This window comes from Vicia villosa, linkage group LG5 (genome assembly GCF_029867415.1).
Source record: "Vicia villosa cultivar HV-30 ecotype Madison, WI linkage group LG5, Vvil1.0, whole genome shotgun sequence".
In the NCBI taxonomy this organism is placed as follows: domain Eukaryota; kingdom Viridiplantae; phylum Streptophyta; class Magnoliopsida; order Fabales; family Fabaceae; genus Vicia; species Vicia villosa.
The window spans coordinates 62615922-62633070 of record NC_081184.1 but is presented as its reverse complement, the minus strand read 5'-3'; the positions used below and the strand labels follow the sequence as shown (position 1 = coordinate 62633070).

General features: G+C 35.5%; 2 protein-coding genes across 2 annotated transcripts; one reads left to right on the top strand and one right to left on the bottom strand.

Annotated features, from left to right (window-relative positions):
• The first annotated feature begins 10880 nt into the window (after positions 1-10880).
• Positions 10881-12984, top strand: LOC131601710 (uncharacterized). The gene is made up of 4 exons (XM_058873580.1): positions 10881-11106; positions 11312-11382; positions 11523-11603; positions 12765-12984. The coding sequence occupies exons 1-4, from the start codon at positions 11001-11003 to the stop codon at positions 12786-12788; spliced, it is 282 nt and encodes a 93-aa protein (XP_058729563.1). The 5' UTR covers positions 10881-11000; the 3' UTR covers positions 12789-12984.
• Positions 12985-13998: 1014 nt separating this feature from the next.
• On the bottom strand, positions 13999-16511 carry LOC131601709 (uncharacterized). Its single transcript, XM_058873579.1, has 2 exons — positions 16072-16511; positions 13999-15708 (listed from the first exon to the last, which is right to left on the bottom strand). Exons 1-2 carry the CDS (start codon positions 16264-16266, stop codon positions 14356-14358), a joined length of 1548 nt encoding a protein of 515 aa, XP_058729562.1. The 5' UTR covers positions 16267-16511; the 3' UTR covers positions 13999-14355.
• Between the last annotated feature and the right edge of the window lie 638 nt (positions 16512-17149).

Below are 17149 nucleotides of genomic sequence, written 5' to 3'. Positions count from 1 at the left end.
ATTGTATATTCTGTAGCATTTAGAGCATTCAGAATAATCCAGAACGAAACATCAATGCTTTAGAGACAAACAAAACAGATGGTTTCAAGACTGATAAACTATCTTTTCTGATCTCCTTCAGACAAAGTTTCTTCAACAGATTTAAGTACCAGAACTTGGAAGACAGTCTTTCTTCCCTTCAAGTGTTGAGATCAACTTGAGTCCAGGAGACATGTCATGTTGACTTTTATCTTCTTTGTCACCAAGAGAATCTGCAAAAGAAATAGTCTTTTTCTTTGGTACCCACACTTTCTTGGGTCCTTTCTTGTTAGATTTTCTCAAGTTCTGATTGAACTTGGGTTTAACATTGTAAGCAATAGGAGGAACAGCATGATAATTTTTAATGTGAGTTTCATGATATTTCCTAGGTTGTGTCACATGCTTTTTGGTGTGTGTTATATGAAAACTTTGAGCATGTGAAGTGTGCCTAATATCATGGGAGTGGCCATACTTGAACTGATCATACAATGGCTTGTATGTGAATTTCATTTCATCAACAGGTTCAAGTTTGTATGGGGTTTCACCCTCAAAACCAATGCCAACTCTTTTGTTTCCAGACACAGCATATATCATAGAAGCTAGCTGACTTCTGCCAATACTTCTAGATAAGAACTTCCTGAAACTTAAATCATATTCTTTCAAAATATGGTTTAGACTAGGAGTGGATTTTTCTGAATCAGAAGGAGATCCAACATTATTGGATAATTTTAAAAGTTTTTCTTTTAATTCAGAATTCTCCAACTCAAGCTTCTTTGTTTCAAATTCAAATAGCTTTTTCAGCTTTTTGTATTTGAGACTAATCTGAGACTTGAGTTCCAGAAGTTCAGTTAGACCGAAAACTAACTCATCTCTAGTAAGTTCAAAAAATACCTCTTCAGAATCTGATTCTGATGTAGATTCTGATCCGTCATCTTCTGTCGCCATCAGCGCACAGTTGGCCTGCTCATCTTCAGAGTCTGAATCATCTTCTGACTCATCCCAGGTTGCCATAAGACTTTTCTTCTTATGAAACTTCTTCTTGGGATTTTCCTTCTGAAGATTTGGACATTCATTCTTGAAGTGTCCAGGCTCATTGCATTCATAGCACATGACCTTCTTCTTGTCAAATCTTCTGTCATCAGAAGATTCTCCACGTTCAAATTTCTTTGAACTTCTGAAGCCTCTGAACTTCCTTTGCTTGGTCTTCCAGAGTTGATTTAGCCTTTTGGAGATCAGAGACAGTTCATCTTCTTCTTCAGATTCTGATTCTTCAGGATCTTCTTCTCTAGCCTGAAAAGCGTTAGTGCATTTCTTGATATTGGATTTTAATGCAATAGACTTACCTTTCTTTTGAGGCTCATTTGCGTCCAGCTCTATTTCATGACTTCTCAAGGCACTGATAAGCTCTTCCAGAGAAACTTCATTCAGATTCTTTGCAATCTTGAATGCAGTCACCATAGGACCCCATCTTCTGGGTAAGCTTCTGATGATCTTCTTTACGTGATCAGCCTTGGTGTATCCCTTGTCAAGAACTCTCAATCCAGCAGTAAGAGTTTGAAATCTTGAAAACATCTTTTCAATGTCTTCATCATCCTCCATCTTGAAGGCTTCATACTTCTGGATTAAAGCTAGAGCTTTAGTCTCCTTGACTTGAGCATTTCCTTCATGAGTCATTTTCAAGGACTCATATATGTCATAGGCCGTTTCCCTGTTAGATATCTTCTCATACTCAGCATGAGAGATAGCATTCAGCAAAACAGTTCTGCATTTATGATGATTCCTGAATAGCTTTTTCTGATCATCATTCATCTCTTGCCTTGTCAGCTTTACGCCACTGGCATTTACTGGATGTTTGTAACCATCCATCAGAAGATCCCATAGATCACCATCTAGACCAAGAAAGTAACTTTCCAGTTTATCTTTCCAGTATTCAAAGTTTTCACCATCAAATACCGGCGGTCTAGTATAACCATTGTTACCGTTGTATTGCTCAGCAGAGCCAGATGTAGATGCAGGTGTAGGTGTAGACTTTTCACTTTCATCAACCATCTTTTACTGAAGCGTTTTTCTCTTCCTGAATCTTTTCTAAACACGGTTAAGTGCTTGCACCTTAGAACCGGCGCTCCGATGCCAATTGAAGGATAGAAAAACACTTAGAAAGGGGGGGTTTGAATAAGTGTAGCTTTAAAAACTTGATAGATAAAAATAAATTGCACAGTTATTTTTATCCTGGTTCGTTGTTAACTAAACTACTCCAGTCCACCCCCGCAGAGATGATTTACCTCAACTGAGGATTTAATCCACTAATCGCACGGATTACAATGGTTTTCCACTTAGTCAGCAACTAAGTCTTCCAGAGTCTTCTGATCACACACTGATCACTCCAGGAACAACTGCTTAGATACCCTCTAAGACTTTTCTAGAGTCTACTGATCCACACGATCACTCTAGTTACAACCTGCTTAGATAACCTCTAAGACTTCCTAGAGTATTCTGATCCACACGATCACTCTAGTTACTTACAACTTAATGTAATCAATTCTAAGAGTATTACAAATGCTTCTTAAAAGCGATAATCACAAACTGTGATATTTCTCTTAACGTTTAAGCTTAATCTCACTAATATATTACAACAGCAATGTAGTGAGCTTTGATGAAGATGAAGATTCTGAGTTTTGATTTGAGCAGAGTTTAAGCAAGTTGATTTGAGTTGTTTTGGTGCAGAATCGTTAACCTTGCTTCTCATCAGAACTTCATATTTATAGGCGTTGGAGAAGATGACCGTTGAGTGCATTTAATGCTTTGCGTGTTCCGTACATCATCGCATTTAATGTTATACGCTTTTGTCAACTACCTCGAGCCTTGTTCACGCTGTGTCTACTGACGTAGCCTTTAGTAGCTTTTAACGTTCCTTTTGTCAGTCAGCGTAGCTTGCCACTTGTACTTTCTTCTGATCTGATGTTTGTGAATACAACGTTTGAATATCATCAGAGTCAAACAGCTTGGTGCATAGCATCTTCTGATCTTCTGACCTTGAAGTGCTTCTGAGCGTGATACCATCAGAACTTCAGTGCTTCTGTTCTCTTGTTCTTCTGATGCTTCCATAGACCCATGTTCTGATTCTGCTTCGACCATCTTCTGATGTCTTGCCAGACCATGTTCTGATGTTGCATGCTGAACCCTTTGAGACAAAGCTTCTGAGCGCTGAATTATGCGTACTCTTTATATATTTCCTGAAAAGGAAATTGCAATGGATTAGAGTACCATATAATCTTAAGCAAAATTCATATTATTGTTATCATCAAAACTAAGATAATTGATCAGAACAAATCTTGTTCTAACAGCTACGTATCAGAGCAAGACACCAACTCGACTAACAACAACTAAAGACCTCATAAAATCACTTCAAAGCTTCCACCGCTATCTTGAGTACCTGTCCGTTTCCCACGGTAAGGGAAACATCATTCAGAAGGGGTGAGATATTGAAAAATATAAACAAAAGTATGATAATTAATATGTTAGAATTAAACCATACAAAATTATCACTTTACAACTTTCAGACGACAGCTATAACAACAATTTAAAACTATACAGTTATAATAACAAAATCAACAACATAATAATAGTTATAACAACTATTTTTCATCTTCCAGACGGTACCTGTCACAACAAGTCATTAGCATAACAACTTATAATTACAACTTCACATTATCACAATTCACTTCACATCGTCATATTCAACAACAACTCAAGTCACATCACGTCACAATTAAATCACACTCATGCCACATATAATGAGACTCTACAATTGCACATGCATGTGGTACCCATGGCTTCAGCCCCCATCGCCAATTGCCAGTTAACAGAGGCATCAAGGCATAAGCCTTCGTCACTAATTTGCCAATCCAGGCCGTCACCAAAAATGCATATGTATATGAATGCAACAAACACACACAACAAACAACATCATCAATGAAACATCCTACAACTTCGCATAAAACAACAACGATTATCACCACAACAACAACAACTAATTTCATCGAATCAACACGACATAATCACAACAAATAATCCATGGAAAAATTCATACACCTTAATCCCATATACAATCATCATATTCCTGGTTATATAATTCGAACCTCACCCTTACCTTGGTAAATATGGACTCTTTCATCATAGCTCTAAGTTTTTCTCCAAAAGAAATCATTTCTAACATCAATTGGAGACACACCTAAACACTAGTTCGGGAATCAGCTTATCATACAAACTTAAAACCCTCAAAATCAAAATCGCTCCGGTCAGAACTTACCTATATGAGTCAGGAACGTTGTGTCCAAGTACCATAACGATCCAACGGTTGGATTGAGAGATATGCTTGATTTGCCAAGGTGACCCTATGCTGAAACTTGCTGCGAAAATTAAGGCTTCCTCCATAATTTTCTTCTTCTCTCAAGTGCTCCTCCCTTCTTTCTCTTCTCTTTTTTATTTTTCCTTTCTCCCCAAAAATAAGTTATGAGACTCCAACTCTAAAACCCTAATTTTCTCCTCTTACTATCTCTTTTCTCTTAATGGACTTAACCCATAATTCATCTATTACGTTTCTACTACTAAGGCCCAATTAACTATATCTCTCATACAACTTAATTAACCCAAATAACACAAACACACATACAATTAAATATTTCAAATAATTATTATATCACATAATAACTAAATAAATAAGTAATTATTAAAAATACCAAATAGTATAATTATTAATATAATTAATAAAAATATTAATAAAATCGGGATGTTACACATATGGTTCCTGAGCCAATGATTTTGCCCTTCTGATTCCCCCCAAACTTTACTTCTCCAGCAGATTTAAGTTCCAGACTTTGGAACATAGACCTTATCCCCGTCATGTGACGTGAGAACCCAGAGTCCAAGTACCATGACATGTTTTTCTTTCGAGCTGTGAAGGAGATCTGCAATAGGAATTATCTTATCCTTAACATTCTTTTGGGTCCTTTGGGGTTAGTCCTTCTCAAGTTCTGATTGAACTGAGATTTCACATAAGATTTACCAGAATGTATAATAGCATGTTTCTTTGTGTGTGTTATATGGAAACTCTTATAGTGTGATGTGTATTTGATATCATGAGAATGACCATACTTGAACTATTCATATAAAGGTTTGTAATTGACAATCATCTCATCAACAGGTTCAAGTTTATATGGGGTTTCACCCTCAAAGCCTATGCATATTCTCTTGTTTCCACTTACACCATAAATCATAGAGGCTAGCGGACTTCTGCCTATACCTCTAGATAAGAACTTTCTGAAGCTCAAGTCATATTCTTTCAGAATATTGTTAGTGCTTGGAATAGAATTTTCTGAACTTGAAGATGTTTCAACATCTTTAGTTAATTTTAAAACCTTTTCTTTCAGTTCAGAGTTTTCTATTTCAAGTCTCTTAGTTTCAGATTCAAAGAGCTTTTTAAGCTTTTTGTATTTGATACTAAGTTAACTTTTGACTTCCAGAAGTTCTGATAAGCTGGAAGCTAGGTCTTCTCTAGTAAGTTCAGAAAATACCTCATCAAAGTCTGAATCAGAAGTAGATTCTTTACCAGTGTCAATTGTTGCCAGAGTCATCCAATGTAGCCATCATGCCTTTCTTCTTTTCAAACTTCTTTATGGGCTTTTCCCTCTGAAGCTTTGGACATTCATTCTTGTAGTGTCCAGGTTCTTTGCATTCATAGCACGTTACTTTCTTCTTTCCAAATCTTTTGTGTTTAGAAGATTCTCCCTTTTCAGGTCTCTTGAAGTTTTTGAAGTTCTTGAATCTTCTCTGCTTGCTCTTCAGAGTTGATTTACTCTTCTGGATAAGAGAGATAATTCATCTTCTTCTTCTTCTGACTCTGATTCGTCAGATTCTTCTTCTTCTGCCTGGAAAGCGTTAGCACAATTTTATTTTTAGATTTTAATGTAATAGTCTTACCTTTCTTTTGAGGCTCATTTGCATCTAGCTCAATCTCATGACTTCTCAAGGCACTTATCAGCTCTTCAAGAGACACCTCATTCAAATTCTTGGCAATCTTGAATGCTGTAACCATTGGTCCCCATCTTCTGGGAAGACTTTTGATTATCTTTTTAACATGATCAGCCTTTGTGTATCCCTTGTCAAGAACTCTTAATCCAGCAGTTAAAGATTGGAATCTAGAGAACATTGCTTCAATGTTTTCATCATCTTCCATTCTGAATGCTTCATATTTCTGGATTAGAGCCAGAGCCATTGTCTCCTTGACTTGAGCATTCCCTTCATGAGTCATCTTCAGAGATTCAAAGATGTCATGAGCTGTATCTCTGTTAGTGATCTTCTCATACTCAGCATGTGAGATATCATTTAATAATATAGTTCTTGATTTGTGATGATTTTTGAATTCTTTCTTTTGGTCATCACTCATAGATTGTCTTGTAATCTTGACTCCACGAGCATTTACAGGATGTCTGTAACCATCCAACACTAAATCCCATAAGTCACCATCTTGACAAAGAAAGTAACTTTCAAGTCTATCCTTCCAGTATTCAAAGTTTTCACCATCAAAGACTGGTGGTCTATTGTAACCATTGAAGCTACTGCTTCCATTGTTACCATTGTTGTTTTGCTCAGGAGGATTTGGTGTAGTTGTTTCAACCATTTTGTGTTTTTCTCCCTGAATCTTTTCTCTAACACGGTTAAGTGTTTGCACCTAGAACCGACGCTCTGATGCCAATTGAAGGAGGGAAAAACACTTAGAAAGGGGAGATTGAATAAGGGTTCTTTCTCAAAAATGGTAGATAAAAATAAATAACACAATTATTTTTATCCTGGTTCGTTGTTAACTAAACTACTCCAGTCCACCCCTGACAAGGTGATTTACCTCAACTGAGGATTTAATCCACTAATCAAACTGATTGCAATGGTTTTCCACTTAGATAACCTCTAAGTCTTTTAGAGTCTACAGATCACAACTTGATCACTCTGCAATCAATGTAAAATAAATGTTACAAGAGATTCAAATGCTTCTAAATAAGCTATGATCACAAAGTGATTTTTCTCTTAAGATTAAGATCTAACTCTCACTAAGATATTACAAAGTTGTGAGGTTAAAGATGAAGTTCTTCTTTTCTTTTCTTTGATTTCAGTTTGACAGCGTTTTGGTTCTTTTGCGCAAGAGTTTGTTAGCTGCTTCTGAATTAGAAATTCTATTTATAGGCGCTGAGGAAAAGTGACCGTTGGGAGCATTTAATGCTTTGCGTTAATAGTACACTGCTGCATTTAATGTTTCACACTTTTGTCAACTACCTCGAGCCATGCTTCCACTGCTTTTACTGACTTTGCCTTTTGTAGCTTCTAACGTTCCTTTTGTCAGTCAGAGATTTGATGTTATAGTTTTTTCATCTTGTACTTGCTTCTGGACTCAGAATATGTAGAATTGACATTTGAATACCATAGTCTTCAGCTTTGGTGCAGATGCAACTTCTGTCTTCAGACTTTAGAAGTGCTTTGAGCGTGATACCATCAGATCTTCAGAGCTTTACTTCTGACTGCCATCTTCTGATGCTTTCCAGTTCATGTTCTAATGTTGCAGGACCATCTTCTGATGTCTGCCAGACCATGTTCTGATGAACCACTCCAGAACTTCTGGGTCAGAGCTTCTGAGCGCTGATTTTGTGCGTACTCTTTTATACTTTTCATAAAATGGAAAACGTGAATAATTAGAGTACCACATTCTCTTATACAAAATTCATATATAATATTATCATCAAAACTAAGAATATTGATCAGAACATTTCTTGTTCTAACATCACATTTATGGATTTGAAAAAAATGAAAAAGAATGCCTATATTTACAGTCCAAATGATGGTTCAAGGAAAGAAGCAATCCATGGACAAAATTAATTACCTAATTGATTAGATGACACAAATAATCAATTATTTGAGCCTATTTTGGAAAGTTTAGATAAATAGTCATTACCTTTCATTAAGACGTTATCACAATAAATCATAGATTTGTTTTTCCCTTATCTAATTGATCAAGTACTTGGTATAATCGATTAGATAGGTGAAAAATTCTCCTTAATGAATCTGACAGTTCCCAATTCTTCATCATCCTCATCATCAATGAACAATCTTGTAGGTAGATGTCATAGGTCTTGGGCAAAATGGAAGGTCGGGAAGTTGGTTTTATCATTTGTCCTTTTTATTCTCTTGGTTATATTCTCGAGTAAATCTTCAGCAGGTGGAGCTTCGGGGATGTCATAATCAAAATATTCTAAATTCAAGGGTGCTTCTTTTATCCTTCTTTTATTTCCTTTGGAGTCTTTTTCAATTACTTTTCCATCAATTATCTTATACCTCATTGTTTTTACAGTTGTTTCTCTTATTTTTGTCACATCTTTTTTGAAATCTTCTTCCTCAAGGTTGAAGTCGGTGTGTTCCAAGATTTTTATGACCAAATTACCATATGGTAAGCATATTCCTTTTCTCTTGTTTTCCAACTTGTATTGCATTGCTTCACTTGCCCAATTTGTTTCATTTTTGTTTGCAATCATCCATACAATTTCAACATGAAACCTAGTTAGGTGACTGTAATTACTTTTTATCGAAAAGAGTATGCGATTGGATATATAGTGGATCAGGCGAATGTTGGGGGGCATAAAACCTATAGTGAAAGGAGAGAACACAGGGAACTTTTAGTTTTTCAAAAACAAGGAGGCAACAATATTGTAATTGAAGTTGTCGACTCGTTCTTCTAACTTGAAGATATGCCCTTAATGGGGAATATCCAAGATATTTGCAAATTCTTCCAGAGATAGAGATATCTTATATTTTCATAATTCAACGTAAATTATTCTATTAATGAAATAAAGATTTGATAAGAACATCTCGACTAAATTTGAATACACTTTTCTTAGAGGGTTTTAGATGAAAGTGGTTAATTTTAACTCTTCAATGATCTTGAAGATTCACATTCCCTAAAGATTCAAGAATCCAAAGTTATCTCAAGACAATCTTGCTTGCAAAGCCTTGAAATAATATTCCTTCTTGTTATTGAGATGAGAAATCCTCAGTGACAGGACTGGAGGAAAATCTTAGCTCTCTAGGTGCCATGATGATGATAGAGTATTAAAGTAATAGTCTCACACACACAAGGACGGAGAAAGAAAACATGAGACACAAAGGAATGAAAAATAGTTACCTATTTATAGTGTAGCCTATGGGGATTTTGGGCGTGTAAAAGTTGCACAAAATAAATGAGGATTATGTCCAATAAATATCAGAACCAAATCTTTCCAATTTAGCTTGTCCAATCAATTAGATTAAGGCTCTAATCGATTAGATCTTGATATTTTCAAGGGTCTCACATGTTTGCCATTAATGTATAGATTTGATTGACTTGGAGGCAAAATTTCTATCTAATTTGATTTGAAACTTGAAGTGTGAAGGTAATCTAATCAATAGCTTGCGACCTTAATCAATTAGGCTTTTGCATATCTGCCACATTGGTGCTTTTTGGGCCTTAGGTTGGATTCCGCTCTGCCTCTCATACTTTTTACACCCATGTTTATTTTATTCGCACCCCTTTTCTTATCAAGAACTAGGAAGCTCATTTATTTAGTTAGTAAAAATAATTTGAACAAATGAGAAAAGATTAAATGCACTTATTTAAAGGCTCAATCGAAGATTTTTTATTATTCAACCTTTAAATGGTGTACTACCTTGATTACCAAGTAACTTTGATAAAAGTTCTCCCTTTCAAGGGAATACCAACCTAATGTCGCATGCCCTTATATACAAATCTTTGGATACGCCAGTTGGTTAAAATACGAGATATATATGTCCACCACAAACTTATTTTCTCAACTTACTTAGAGGTTAGCAAATCATCATACATTTGAGATGTTGAAACCATCCCCAACGAGAAATTACTTTGATCACGATCGTTGATATATATCATTAGCGAGCATCATTGGATCATAGACTACTATATACTCGAAGGTATACTTTTTTGCTTTGTACAACTTCTTTTAATATGCATTAAGGCTTTGTGAGAGTTACAAAGAATCATTGTAAAACATACCAGAGTTTCACCTTTGACCATCTTGAGATGGTGGTTGAGATGGTGGTTGAGGAATTATTTGAGGTAGCGCCTTATGTTTGTACCATCTTGAGATGGTGGTTGAGGAATTATTTGAGGTGAATATGTGCGTGGCCTAAGTTAGTTTTACTTGGACCATACGATGAACGTCAATTGTACTTGTTAAAAGTACAATAGTGAGAGAATGAGAATCTGCTCACGTAATGAGTATGAGGGATCATGTATTTTTATCTCCTGTAATTTATGTTTGTTCTCTTACCTTGAAGGTTTGGGTATTTATAAGACCCACGAGCTTAGCTCATATCAGATTGCTATAACCACATCATTAAGAACGAGGATAAAGAGGACTATTCCCCTCATATAACGGAGAGACAGTTTCCCCCTCTTTTATGTTCTTTTACCGTTATATCCACAAGATAAATCGTGGGTGGGTGAGTCAAATCCTCTGATGACTAGCCACTTCCATTCGAGTGACCGCGCCACTTCGAACACTCAAGTCCGCTTTGGGACTGCTAGCCCACTTTTTATCCATATCATGAACTACTTTATATTTAAACCCAAATGAATTATCCTAGTTGAATTTTATAGTGATTAAAACTATTAGATAAAAGTCCTATGAAGAATAAAATGCGAAAACAAAATTTATAGATTGAATATTGAAATTTTAGCCTTAAAAAATTGAAATATTACGGGTCTAAACTACATTTAACCCTTATACTTAGGATCCAATACGAGAAGAGGATAGGCGCAAATACGCTGTCGTTTAATACTAACCCTTTAGGTCATTTCTGTCTTCAACCGCATCCTGTCCCGACTACAACACTGCCCTTTCTCTCCGTGTCAAGCTCGATCGATAGCCATGGCCTTTCTCGCACGCGGAGCCGCATCTCTAACCCGTATCACTGCATCCGCTTCCAAATCTCCGATTCAACTCGTCCACCGCCGCGGCCTCGCCGGAGCTGCAGGTTAAATTTTCATCATCTCTTTGTTTAATTATCCGATCTCATGTTTCATTTCATCAAAATCTCAAATTAAACTATTTTCATTTTCGAGATGTTAACTCCTAATGTTCCGATTATTCAACTCGATTCCGATTTACGCATTCCATGTAATTGAAATCAGAAGCGTGTATTGCATATGTGGAATGACTTCTTTGTTTGGTTATTGCAGATCCCCATGCTACCCCTAGAGTTGACATCTGGAAAGACCCATTGAGTCCTTCAAAATGGAAGGAAGAGCACGTGAGTTTCTAGTTTTGTGTTTGAAGATGAACTCTACATAACTTGAATTGTTATTTTTTTACTGTGAGATGTTTGTATTATTTTTTTGGGATTGATTTTTGTATGTCAATATTCTTGGGTTTTAACTTGTGTGTTTCCAGTTTGTGATTGCCTCTTTAACTGGCTGGGGAGTACTCATCTATGGGGGATATAAGTTATTTTCCGGAGGCAAGAAAGAAGAGGTACTTCGAATTTTTTGTTATCTCTCTTGCAACTAAGAATACTGTGTTTATATAAGCTTGTAGCTGTGTTCAGTATGAGTGTGTCTCACCTAGTTGATTTATAACTGAGTTCTGCTTCTGCAATTCTGTTCTGATGTCAGATAGAAGAGTATTTCATCATTTACCATTCCAAATTAATGCATGGATTTTTGTTTATTGGCCATGTATCGTACAATATTGTCTGAGAAAATTCTGAACATGCAGATGGAGTGGAGTAATTATAGTTTTGATGATAAATCTCTAGTTTTATGTTTTGGGTATAGGAACCCAAATGAAAGAAACAGTTAAAGAAACAAAAATTGTATTCTTGATTGGAAAATTATATATTTATTACAGAAGAAAATTCCCCTGTAAACCCATAGCCACTGCTCCTCAGAGAAGGGATAGTTCTGTCTCTCCTCAACCTAAAAGGTTTTAATTGAAAGTTGATGCGAAATGATTCCCTTTCCATTTTCCTGCCTTATATTCAGTTGCCAACCTTTGCTAATCGACACATAAGCAATTTCCCCCTTACTCTCCCACTCAACCCCTTTATTGGGCTTAGTCCCAAACAAAGTATCCTAGCAGGTTCTGTTTAATGCTCTGAGGCACTGCAGGTTTTCTTTTGACAGTTCAGAATCTAGATATAATTATTTGAGGAAGAATTTTGGTTTGTTTATTCTACTTGTCACTGAAGACATTAGTTTTTATTTTAGAATCCATATTAGATGGCAAGATCTAACAGGTTCTGTTTAATGCTCTGTGGCAACTGCACGTTTTCTTTTGACAGTTCAGAATCTAGATACGATTATTTGAGGAAGAATGTTGGTTTGTTTATTCTATTTGTCATTGAAGAAAGTAGTTTTTATTTTAGAATCCATATTAGAAGGCAAGATAATAATTAGATGAGCTCAGAGCTTGCTGTAATACTTCTATGAATCAGTAGGAGTGAAAAAATAAACTATTATTTGTATTTCTCTAGTGCTTTTTGTATCATGTACTCCTTCCATTCCTTATATATAAGCTAATTTTGCAAATGTTGTGCATCTCCTGTTAATTACATCTGATGATCTGAATCTTATTTGGCAGTTGTTAAAATTTTAGTTTTTACTCACCAGATGTGTTGATTTTTTGTTGTTGCAGAAATTACCTGAAGCGGCACATTGATTTTTGCAACATAGTACAACACAAAGTCATCCCGGTAATAATGTGTGTGCCTGGAACATTTTTTTTTGGGTTTGTTAGACTGGTCATGTTTGCTGGCAAGTAAACCTTTTGCCTTGTTATCAAATAATTCTTACAGACAGTGAATATTGGAAGATGATTATTTCCATAACGTAACAATATGTTACTTTTAGCGTTATATTTGCCCATTTATGTCGAATCCCAATTTTAATTACATTTGCAAGCAATTACTTTTATTGATGTTATTATTGATGTTATTATTACTTCCTGAAGAAAGCTATCCATAAGTTTCCATAGTACCAGGGAAAAAAGAGTAGTTCATTTCCCACCATAATGGTTCAAACTATAGTCATTTTCCAATAATGTACCATATTTGATAAATTAATCGCCGCACAGGTCATCTCAATATTCATACATACTCTTCTCAAGCATGACCCCTAGCTTGCTGATGAAGTTTTGAAGATGATTGGTAAAGGATAATCATCTAAACAATCTACTATGTGTTTGACTGACATCATGGATGTTGCAAAAGTTTGAGTCGATAAATTATTCAGTCTATAATGTGAGCACAATGTCTAATATTTACCAAAATAAACAAGAAAGTTAAATATCACAAATTAACCTTCCTCAAGTTTTTTCTAAACAGCACAAACAGTCTGTATCTCAGTAAAACACTAACCCCTCAATTTTTTCTAAACAGCACAAACACTCTCTCTAGCTTCTTAGTAAAACACTAGCCCCTTCAGTTTTTTTTAATTGACACACCTCCCTTTCAATTTAACACTGTCTATCCTCAACCCCTCCACTTTTACACATTTTCTGTCATTTGTGAATCATGAACACGAAATACTTGTTACACGTTTAACAAGCCCAACATGCTTTGTTTTTTCATCAAAATATATCAAGTTAAAATGTATTAGGCAAATAAAAAATACTAAAAAAAAAGCCAAAATTTATGATTTTGCCCAACCATTGATATTAAAATGAAAAGAATAGAGTGCAGGTGAAAATTTTTGGACAGCATTAAAATGAATAAAAATGTAACTCTTAAAATGAATTGGTTTAAAATACCCAGCAAGGTTTTCATCCTTGAGACCGAGCTAAACGGGATATGTAAATTCACTATGAAATAATATGGTAGTATTTGAAATGATAACACTTATATGTCAAAGAAAGTCACTAACAAAAGCAATTTCAAAATAAATCAAATTAAAAGGCCTTACCAATGGTAATCTTTCAGTGTTATTTTAAACTAGCTTGAGTGTCTGTGACATTTATACCTATGACATTCAGACCTATGTCAGGAGTTACTGTAATTTGCGCAATGTTGCAAAGTTTGGGTCGATCAATATATCAGTCTTTAATGTGAACAAAATGTCTGATAATACTAAAACACAAATATAAAAAAATGAGATGAAAATTCACTCACATTCTATTCCTAAGATGATATTGGTAGACTCTAATAGTCTGTAATTTAAAATATTTTCAAACTCAGTAAACGCACACACCATGAGTACTATTTTAGATGGACATTCTAAATCCGGTTTAATTACAAACCATTCTGGAACTCTGATTCGTCTATTTCCTCCCTGTACTCTTCTTTCTCACTTTCATCTTCAAAATCCTGTTGGGATTCGTTGAGGAAATTGTCGGTATCATCCTCCTCACCATCATTCTCTGCATCTTTGTCTTGCTTATTCAAATCCGAAACTTCAAATTCTTTAGACTTTTCATCGAACAGATTGGATTTCTGTTGTTCAGCATTATTAATACGCCTCCTGCTCAAGTTTTGTTGGACAGTACCATCTTCATGCTCTTCTTTGTGATTATTGATTCCATTGTCTGTCACCTGCTGATTAGTCTTATCCACTGTTGTGTTGCTGTCATCTTCACTGTTTTCATGGTTCTCAGGCTTCAACAATTTCGCCTGTGATTCGGCTTCTCGTTGGTTATTGCTGTCATCTTCACTGTTTTCATTCTTCAACAATTTTGCCTGTGATTCAGTTTCTCTTTGGCTATTGCCGTCCCTTTCCTCGTCAGAGTCTGTTCCATTGTTATCCTCTCTGTAAACCTTTCTGTTGCTCATGTTTACCTCTCCATGGCTTTCAGAAGTCCCATTATTCTCCATTAACTTATTCTCGACGATGGTTCTCTTGTGCTTCCTTTTTGTTTTACTACTTAAATGGCCGCGTTTCCTCTTCTCTCCAGACAATTGCTTTGCATTGAAATCTCGTCTTTCACCATCCGTGTTCATCTCAAGTTTTCTTTGATGCTCTTCTATGACTGCTTTCTTATCCTCCAGCACTTCAGCATCATTGTCCTTTGCAGTGGTACCATCATCTTCAGCGTTGTGATTTTTCTTTTCTCGCTCTCCATTAGTCTTAATTTCTTCTTCAGGGTTGTCATCTTTGAACTCAGTTAATTTGCTTCTATCTTCATCACCTCCATTTTTGGATTTTTCATCTTTTTCCTGTTTATCATTCTGAGTTTTACCCTGTGCTTCCGTTGTTGCATTCTCCGTTGTTGCATTCGCTGCCAAAATTTGATCAAAGATGGTTGTTGGATGTTCAATGCTTTCCCTGCTGGTCTTAACTAGGGTATCTAAACGGTGCTTCGGTTCTTGTTTCTCTGCTTCCTTTTTCTTAAGATTCTCTGTTGATGCTATCCTTTCAAATCCTCTCTGTTCCAAATTGCTCCCTCTTTCCTGCATCATTCTGAGCTCATGCTGCTGCTCCATGAACGCCGATTCTATTAGTTTCTGCTCATCTTTAAGTGAATTCATGGTAGATTTCATCTCAGCAATTGTTCTAGCAAGCTCCATCTTTTGACTGCTGAGGGTGTATATTTTTGCCTTTGTCTCTTGGTTCTTCCTGCTCAACTCTTTGGCGCGATCTTTTTCCTTCTGTGGAATTCAAAATAGCATAAATATTAAGGATCCTATATAGTCACAACAGATCTTATCAACCAATACCATAGAACAGATATCAGCATAATTGAATTGAAAATGCAGCATCTTTATACTACAGAAGAAGTAATAAAATTGCTTACAGAAGACCTTAGAAATGTTTCGCCGATTTCTATACATATGGAATTAGAGCCATCTTTGAGAGCGTGTAAGACGGATTACAACACATAGTCTAAAATTTGACACTGTTATACCTAACTAAAAGTGTTTCAAAGTATTTGTCACAATTAAAAATGGGGTCTCTATGAATTTTGCTACGATTAAGATAAGACTATATCGATTTGAGAGAGAGTAACTGACCTCCAAGAGAAGTTGAAGGGTAATAAGCTGATGATCTTTCTGTTTGACAAGAAGATTGAAAATGCGTTTCTCTCTAAACCTATGAAGCACCATAACACCAAAAAGTGCAACCCCAAATGTCATGAGCAATATCAACAAATAAGGCCTTCCTTTCTGACTCACTCCATTGTGATGCAACCCTTTGCTGTAACCCATCTCTCTTTCTTTCTTTTTCTAGATAAAAGATGCTTTATCAATCAAGGTTGATGCAACCCCAATGAAGAATAGAGTGTATTCTCTTCTCTTTTGTAACTCTTGTGATGAGGTTGCTTGTCATGCAAAAAGAAAGTGCCACCTAATCATACATGGCGTTATATTTGTGGTTATGTATGCATGGAAATTGTGTCAGGGCACTGATTTCCAAGACTTCTCATCTTTCGGTTTCCAATGTATCTATAAAACCCTCTTCAATTAAATTTGCAACGTTATTTATATACTGTATTAAGTATTTCTTCCGTTTCTAGTTATATTATATTCTTCTTTAAAAAAAGTTTTCTCCGAAGTTTTTATGCAAATTTATCTGTACTATAATATTTATTATGTGAAATTTATTTTAATCAATTACTTAATGTGAAATCTAATGTACGTAAAAGTTTGAAACAATTGAGTGAGTTCCAGCTAACGTAAAAACGAGTAAAGAGAATTCAATAGTCATGGTGCTCATGTGGGAAGTGGAAACAATGTGAGCACAACTAGTTTCTTCTCTTCAACGTAAAAGGGTAGAAGTAGTAATTCTATTTAATTTGAACTAAGTTACATATATTAGTTGATGTCATTAAAACCCTTTTCATGGTTATATGTTAGGATACAGCTAATGCTATTTTTTAAGGGAAATTCTAAAGTTTTCATTGATCACTTATACATAGTATGTACTTTTACTTTGACGAAAAAAGATGATGAATAGTTTAAGGACTCTTAAAACCTGTTCAAATCAACATATAACTTTGACTTTTTTTATCCTAATAAAAAAAAAAGGGGAAATAGTTTTTTCGCCCCTGCCATATAGGCGATATTTGAAAAATTCCCCGTAAAAAAAAAT